The sequence below is a fragment of the Quercus robur genome, chromosome 7 (assembly GCF_932294415.1).
Source record: "Quercus robur chromosome 7, dhQueRobu3.1, whole genome shotgun sequence".
Taxonomy (NCBI): domain Eukaryota; kingdom Viridiplantae; phylum Streptophyta; class Magnoliopsida; order Fagales; family Fagaceae; genus Quercus; species Quercus robur.
Window position 1 is genome coordinate 21,292,796 of NC_065540.1, and position 9,066 is coordinate 21,301,861.

General features: G+C 37.1%; 1 protein-coding gene across 1 annotated transcript; it reads right to left on the reverse strand.

Moving 5' to 3' along the window:
- Positions 1–420: 420 nt before the first annotated feature.
- LOC126692728 (33 kDa ribonucleoprotein, chloroplastic) lies at positions 421–3,265 on the reverse strand. The gene is made up of 4 exons (XM_050388426.1): positions 2,568–3,265; positions 2,370–2,471; positions 1,045–1,353; positions 421–953 (listed from the first exon to the last, which is right to left on the reverse strand). Exons 1-4 carry the CDS (start codon positions 3,057–3,059, stop codon positions 822–824), a joined length of 1,035 nt encoding a protein of 344 aa, XP_050244383.1. The 5' UTR covers positions 3,060–3,265; the 3' UTR covers positions 421–821.
- Positions 3,266–9,066: the final 5,801 nt, after the last annotated feature.

The following is a 9,066-nucleotide window of genomic DNA, read 5'->3' on the forward strand; positions in this document are numbered from 1 at the left end:
GAGAACTGATTAATTTCATGGGTATTTTCGTAATTCCATCATCAGCAACGGTAACCCATCAAACGCGCAGTGCGCATTTTCATTTATGGCCTCAGAGGTCCATAAATTTTCTGCGTTTAGTCCGCGTAACGCAACTTTTTGATAAAAGTTGCGCCCAAAACGTAACTTTTATCAAAAAGTTGCGTTTTGGGCTTAACCAAACGCAATTTTAGGCCTGGCTTTTTTCAAAAAGCCCTTTTTGGGCTCAAAACATGGAAACAAATGGACACTTACTTAAGAGGATGGGTTATAGTGATATGTACCTATTGAATCAAGGATTTGTAGTTAGGAAAGTTTGCAACATACATGAACTTGCATCATCAATCCAGATTCTAGAATAACAACAAATTAGGGGGGATTTTTTGGGTAAGCAACTAGGGCTTGTCGTAAACTATTTTACAAATATATTCATCAATGGATTATTCAATAATTCCACTTTTGAGAAGGACAGTTTAGGCAGTTCAGCTTTAGTACATTGCGAATAACTCAGCCATAGTTACAATTTGGAGCCTTATGGTCAAGGGGGAAGAATGACTTTTTGCTGAGGAAGTTTACTCAGTGTTTAAATTCTCATACACTGTACAGCCTGGAATTATAATCTCACCACAAAGGACTGCTACCACAAGCTTTTCCTTCTACCCGCTTTATTTCAATACTCAAATTTGTTCACGGAGGAAGACTTGAAGACTACAAAGAGTAAGGTTCTGGAAGCAGAAGGGGTGCACTACTTGCAGCACTTATCCAAAAGCATATCCAAGCACCCACTCTTTGACATATTTCCCTCAGCTGCTGATGCTAGAAAGCAAATCGCTGCTGTCAAGATTGTTCTCCACATTTCTTTCCACCACCGGTGGAGAAGCAGACTGAGCCCTTTGTGCAGCCATATTTAATCGTAAAGGCCGCCCTTCAACCTCCTAATTCCACAATTACATAAAAAACAGGTTATTATTGATTCATCATTAGAACGATTCGCTTTTGTAAATTCAGTAGCCAAGCTTATCTTACCACTCTGTTCATGGAACTCAATGCAGATTCTGCATCCTCGGCGGTTTCAAAAGAGACAAACCCAAAACCACGTGATCTTCCTGTGTCTCTCTCATAAATGACTTTGGCACTCAATAGGCCTTGCTGATCTGCAAAAGCATCTCTTAGACCCTGGGAAGTGAGGCCCCAACCAAGGTTTCCAGCATAGATCTTGTGAGGGCTGTCTATATAGCCCCTGTTGGTGCCCCACATCTTTGGCCCCATTACTTCCCTTTCACCTCCCTTTGGCACTTCTGGGAAGTTCACCTTAACAATTCGGCCTCCAACTTGCTGTCAAACCATCAGAATCATTAAGAACAACATTAACTTTCTCGCTTATCAAAAAAAAAAAACATTAACTTTCTCCGCTCTTCATGTGTTCTTAGCTTTTGAAAGCTTCTGTAAATTATTTTGACAGTTTTTACTTTAAAGTTCATGTTGAAATTGGAAACGTATTACCCAGCCATCCACACACACACATACACATACAATTTTAAGTTAATCCTTCATTTTTTTTCATATGCAAATATTTGCTGACTTTCATATATTGGTATACTTTTTTTCATCTGCCAACTCCACACACACAAACAACTTTAACGCGAAAAACGTTATCACTACAGTTGATTGAGGCTCTATTGAGTTTAAATGTGCTCAGGTTGCCATTTCAGGGTAAGGCTTCCATGAGTTATTTTCAATTAAACATGGTTGTTTTCAAAAAAAAAAACCCATCCAATTTGGACTGCTTTCACTGAGAATAACATGACTTATTCTACAGCCTGTAGGTGTGTCACAAGCATGGTTGGACAAGAAATAAATTTAAGAACGAACCACTGGGTCTATGTTGAAGCCATTTAATGACAAAGGTAGAATTCTATTGACCATCCATGATTCTATTAGCAAAGCAGAGAAATGATCATTTGTGGCTAATTTTCCATGATCCCTATGCTACAACTAAAGGCAACACAGAAGGCCTCTATTGTTTCTTAAAAAAAGAAAAAGAAAAGAAAGCCTCTATCCTGGTATGGTAACCACATTACTATAAATCCAAGTAATTCTACTATGCTTGCAAGTAGTTCAGACAAACTGAGCATTCTTTTGCTTTAACAAGGTTCTACTGCTATCAATGTTATAGTTACACTACAAACAAATGCAAAAACTCTATTAACCTACTAGCTTTAGGAATGGCCCAATGGGTGACAAAAAAGAGTAATGCTAAATGTGGGCTAGTTTCTAATAATAAATTTGTAACCCAACAGAATTAAAACTTAATAATCTTTCATTAAGTTAAAATAAATGTTACTACTTACAGAACCATCAAACATGCGAATTGCCTCTTTAGCTTCTTCAGCACTTCCCATTGAAACAAACGCGAACCCTCTACTCCTGTCTGTAACTCGATCATATACAACCTAAATGAAACCCAACACAGCCAACAAACATCCTAAGATCACATTGGAGAAAATAATAACTGAAAGTGAAACAAGAAGATTGAGAGAATCACAAACCTCGACAGAAACCACATGTCCAGCCTGTTCAAAAATCTCAGCCAATTGAGCAGAAGTCATAGAATATGGCAAATTCCCCACGTACAGCCTCCTTTCTTCATTAGACCCAAATACCTTTTGCTGCTCTCCTTCTTCTTCCTCTTCTTCTTCTCCTTCTTCTTCTTCTTCTTCTTCTCCTTCTTCTTCTTGATTTTCACTGAATTCTGCTACTGGGTCTTGTTGTTCTGTGCTTTGGCTCTCCTTTTCGGTTTCTAAGTCGTCGAATGAAGCCACAGCACGGTGAAAGTGTGGCAGAGAGATTAGAGGTAAAGGAGGGAAATTGTAGAGGTGGGTTTTGAGGTTAAGGGGTTTTAGAGGTTTGGGTTTTGATGGGAAGTGAGTGTGAGTGGGAGTGGGGATGGGAGAGTGAGGGAAAGAGAGGTTGTTGCAGAGAGAGGAGGAAGAAGCTGTGGTTGTAGCAACAGCCATAGAGAAGAGGGATGAGGCTGACATTATTGTCAAAGATACTTACTTTTTCATATGTATGGGAACGAAGCTAAGCTATTTCAATGTCGAAAGGCATTAGGGAAAGAATGAAAGAAGGGCTTGGAATTTGACACAGAGGAAAACCAAATGGAATGAAATCATGGATAAGGTTGGTTTGGTCTTGGAAATTTGTGTGTTTTGGTGGGTGGTGTTGAACTGTTGAAGCTGCTGGGCTGGGCTGGGAAAATTGGAATGAAGTGTCTCCAGAGTTTTTCTAGTACAGTCCAGTGAGTAATAATAACTTGTTTGCTGTGATCCATTCCATTTTGTTTGCTGCTTGGTGCTTACCAATATATCCTTGTCCTTTATTTTACTTTTAATTATCTTAAAAGTTAAAACATTGAGAAAAATATAAAAACGTCACATATAGGTATTGAGTATAATACTTCACTCTTTTGTGATATGTTTTGTGCGTAAACTATTAATTGTGTAACACATAACCTTTTGAGTTTTTTTTTTTTTTAAATATTAAAATTTTAATAAGAAAATTATAAACTTTATTCAAATGGAAAAACAAAGGTTACATCTAGGCCTCGTCAATGGGCCGGGCCGGGCCAACCCGGCCCGTTTTTACTTGGCCCATGGGTCTAATGGGCTGGGCTTAACGGGCTGTTGACTAGTCAATGGGCTGGGTCGGGCCGGGCTGGATGAAAAAACCTAGCCCATGGCCCTACCCATGGGCAATGCCCACTTGGGCTTTAGCGGGCTGGGCTAGTGAGATGGGTTTAATGGGCTACCCATGGGCATTTTTAACAGGTCTTCAATGGAGTATATAACTATAAGAGGGCAAAAATAATAAGAGATGAAAAATTGAGAATAGTCTAGGGAGAGTTTGAATTTAAGAGATTTTTTGTGAGTAAAATGAGAGAAATGGCATAGGTATTTATAGATTGCATACTTGAACACACACACACACACAAAAAAAAAAGAAAAAAAAAAAAGAAAGGAGAACTGACTTTTGTATTGTTCAAACGGTAAGCATTTTTAAAGGAAATTTCCTTTAAGAATGCTTACCGTTTGAACAATATTTGATTCTTCAAATATTTAAATATTTGAAGAATCAAATATCAACTCATTAAGGAAAGAATTTCTTCCAACCAACGGTAAGCTTTTTTTTTTTTAAAGGAATTTCTTCTATAATTGTAACTTGTAAGGAAAGAATTGGAATTTATCAAAGGAAAGAATGACTTTCTTTCCAGAGGCACAGAGGTAGGGCAACAGTCCTCTTAGTAACTTTGTTTTAAAAATCAAAGCTACTAGCCTAATACCAAAATATATATATTTATTACGCATATTGTATCACAATCATTCTAAGTATTTAGTGGTTAGGTGTGTGGTCTTAAAGTTTTTATAATGTCTAAAGTTCAATCCCTCACCCACCCAACCCCCAAATTATTTTGTTATAAATTTTGGCAACGGGTCGGGCTAATGGGCTGGGCTAATGGGCTAGGCTAACGGGCCGGCCCACCGGGCGCCCATGGGTAAAGAAACCAACCCATAGCGTGTCCCATTGGGCTACTGGGCTGCCCACGGGCTTCAATATTACCGGGCTGGGCTGCCCATTAGCCTGGTGGGCTAGCGGGCTACTGGGCCAGCCCATGGGTCATGGGCTATTTGATGACCCTTAGTTACATCTTAGAGAACAGCTTGCTCTAAGAAGTAAAGACTCTTCAATCTAGGTTAATAAATTAACAACCAAAAGCATGTTTTGCTAACAAAATGTGCTGACCTATTCCCTTGTCTACCCACATGAAAATACTCAGTTCTTTGAAATTCATAGAGAGAAGACAAACCCTCCAATTAGAGTAACTCAACACAGAATAAGGCCGAGATTCTTGGCATGATAGAGTAACTCCAATTATGCCCATGATAGTGGTACGGAGTCTACTAACACCCATTATGGGCCATGACCAAGGTAATGATAACAATTAAAGAGCAACATGTGTCATCATAACTCCTAATTGAGTAATTCTAGGATCACAATATTTACCGATAAAATCATGACAAATGAATAGAATGACAAAATAATCACTTAGTTTTTGTTGTGTTTCCACCATTGGTAGGCTAATGAGTTTAGATTCATATTTGTCACCTTTAAAAAAATGTTCAAATTTTTCCTTTACGTGTTCAAAATCCAAATTACATAAAGTGTGCTTGATCACTACGTGGTCTAGTGGCACATCATATATTTGTTGTGTTTGGTGTTATAACCTAGTCAATTGTTAGCCCATGGGTCTTAATCAAGGGCAGAACCACATAGAAGGTCCAAAATTCTCAAATATTAGATTTTTACTGCTATATTTAGCTAAATTTTTCAAAAGATATATGGTTGCCCCTTCTAAACTTCTCAAATATTAGATTTTTACCCCTAAATTTACCTAAAATTAAAAAAAAAGATACATGATTGCGCCCCTTGGCCCCCCCCCCCCCCTCCCCAAAAAAAAATTCTGCATATTTCTTGTATGACACTTTTAAATTCATTCATTTTTTTTATATATCTGTATATATTAAGAGGATTTAGAAAGTTAGTTATTGCTTTTTTTCCTGTCAAAAATATCCCTAAATTAATTAACCAATAACTTAAAAATTGGGTTAAAATAGTAAATTGGAAAAAGAAAGTTAGTTATTGTTTTTTTTACTGTCAAAAATACCCCTACCTAAAACTTAAAAATGGGGTTAAAATAGTAAATTTACAAAAATAATAAATTCCTACTTCTACGTTGAAATGTCTTCCTACTTTTACGTTGATTTAAATTTATACTTCTACTCACTAACTTCCTACAAAATAGGATTACTCTTTTGTTAGTTTTAAAACTCCTCCAATCTACAAAACGCACCCCACGTGACGTATTCATTTTTTTTTTTAACTTCATCACAATGTATTTGTTTCTTCTGTCTTCCTTTTTTTTTCAAATTTTTTTTTTAAATTTCATTATACCCTTAGTTTTTTTTTTATTAGAAAAAGTAGAAATCCCAAATTATAATAAATCCAAATTATTAATTTTTACCTAAAAAATAGAAGAGCCTCTGAGCACGCGCTCACTTCATCACAATGTATTTGTTTCTTCTGTCTTCCTTTTTTTTTCAAATTTATTTTTTTAAATTTCATTACACCCTTAGTTTTTTTTTTATTAGAAAAAGTAGAAATCCCAAATTATAATAAATACAAATTATTAATTTTTATCCAAAATATAGAAAAGCCTCTGCGCACGCGCGTGCTCAAAGGCTAGTATTTATTATCATCATGGCTCCCCCTATTCTTAAAATTCCAGTTCTACCCCTGATCTTAATGGTAGTTACTAGTCATTTGCTTTAGGGTTTTGGGAATAATATTTCCGAGCATTCCTGTATTTTTAGGAAATATTTTTGGTAAAGTTGTTGCCATGAATTGGTAAAGAGAGGATGGAGAAAGACAGGAACAGAGCCATAATTTTCTCAATAAAAGGCTAAATGAAGTAATGAAAATTGACCTTTTAAGAATAAGAAATATATTATTATTCAAAACTAAATTAATATGTAAAAAATAAAACTAGCATCTATTCAGTTTTAATAAAATATAAAAAATTAAAAGATACAAAATAATTATTTTAATACATTTCAGCTCAATCATTTATAATCTATTAAATTGAAATTCAACATTTTTTTTTTAAATTCCAAAAATCACCTGTTATTGATTTTGTAATAAATTTCACAACAATTTCTCTTTCGATATACAAAATCAAGGAGTCTGTTATAAAATAATCTTTCATTTTGTTAGTTTTGAAAATATTTATAATGGAAAATGATCATTTTGAAATGGAAAAAGTTTAGCTCCAAACCAATACTAGTACTATCTTCCTCCAATCCATTATGTGGCGATTGAAGAAACCATTCATGTGTGATTTTAGTTAGGTGACTGTTTTAATGAGTCATGTGACTTGTTTAAATAATGCACATGAATAGTCTTAAAAATCGTCATATAATGGGTTGGAAGAGATTCCTCCAAATTTGAAGGTAGAAGTTGTCATTTTGTAATTTGTAATAAACACTAGAAGAATAAGTGTGTGTCTATATATAATCACTTTATAAGTACAATAACTTTATAAACAGGTTGATAAGCTATTTATTTTCTGGTTTTTAATAATTATTGGCACAATTAAAGTTTGAATCCTGAACTACATTATGCTCGTAACGATTAAATTCCATTTTCTAGTTTTTCATGATAAGTGAAATCTTGTAGATAAAACTTGTTTACCAACCAAAAAAAAAAAAAAAAAAAAAAAATTTCCCATGTTGTGTGCGTCTGAAAAATGTTATCATTGTGGTAAGTAAAGCATTTTATTCTTCTTTTTTTTTTTTTAATAGAAATTTTTTGATAAGCACTTTAGTAGATGTAACAAGACGAATGACATCAAGACCTCAGATATAAAAACGATAGGTCCTCACATGATTTTTGTAGGGGCGGTTTCTGGGGCCCAGGCCCAACAAGTAAGTGGCTCTGGCCCAAAAGTCCCTAGACAATGAATTTGTAGAGAGCGGATTACAGAACTAGGGCTGGACAGAGTGAATATTAGTTAGTTGTATGCCATGCAACAGTCTGAACATGAGAATATTCCATTTAAGTTTACAGGATACCGGTCCGAGGAGACGTATAAGTGCACCTCTTGCTCTGGTTAAAGACTTCAGAATTCTTTTACCTCTCTCTCTCTCTCTCTCTTCCCTCAATTCTCCGATCCCTTCTTCATGGGGATTTCCTTCTCTTATATTGCCTCCTTAAATTGATAAGGACCTTACACTTGTTAACCATCTGGACCTTCACTTGAGTGCCTGTCCCATCGGACATCCACCTTATCTTTCTGTGAGTTGCATTGGCCAATGTAACACTGTTCGCCTGTCTTCTCCACATTAATGCGGCTGATAAAGTAGCTTCCTTGCATTTAATGCGACAGTGGTGGCTTCTCCCTGGACGTCTTACATTTTCCGCTTTCCTGCTGTGTAAGGCTCATCCTACTACCCACGTTTGTCTGGGATGGTTCTTCACTATGGAGGGGGAGCACATTGGGTCCATATTTGTGTGTTCGAGGAGACATTCCTCCTTGGACGTCTTTTAAAATAAACTGGGCTCAACAGGATTGGGGCAGAAGTCTTTTGGTCCCCCCTTTCCCTTTGGGTCATGGTTGGGCTCCGTGCGGGGCCCAAGGCCCACTGTTGACTTTGGGAATTTTACTCCTACAATAGCCCCTCAAAATTCCGGCTCCTTCTTTCTTGTCCGAGGAGGAAAGGCGGGATTTTGACATTCATAGGATTATTTACTGTGGATTCCTGCTTCACCCGTGCAGAGGTATGCTTCTCACGTGCCTCATTAATGACAGAGGTGTTTAATGACCCATGAGGCGCTAATTATTGCTTTTAGCGGTTTTATATCTTTTCAATCTGACGGTTGGATGCTAGATCAACGGTTGGGATCATTTCCATTTCTTTAGGCGGGAGTATGTCTGTCCAGCTTCTCCCGGATATATAAGATTTTTCAAAGGCGTTTCCTTTTCATTTTTGGACAAGCACTCAAGCACTCAGAGCACTCCAGTACCTTCCCTTTCAAAGTGTTCAAGCCTTCGCAGTCGTCCCCTTGAAGATTTCCTGCAAGTTCCTCACCCGTAAGTGCACATTCCTTTTCCGTTACCTTTTCCGGCGTTATTCCTTAAGTAAATCGTCTTCGCGTCACCTAGGATTAGGGGGATGGGTAAGTTTGAGAAAATGGTAGATTCCCCGGCCGGTATAGAAGGCTTCAGGGCTAAATACCATATTCCGCCGGAGGTAGGTCTAGAGTATTGTTCTTTGGAGGAAGTCTTAATCAAGAGAAGAACGGGGCAGGTTGCCATTCCAGTGATAGCCTTTGTGGAAGGAGGAATGACCATCCCCATGGGGAGGATAATTAGGGATTATTTGCGTGGTCATAGGTTGGCCCCTCACCAATGCATCGCGAATATGTTCCGGA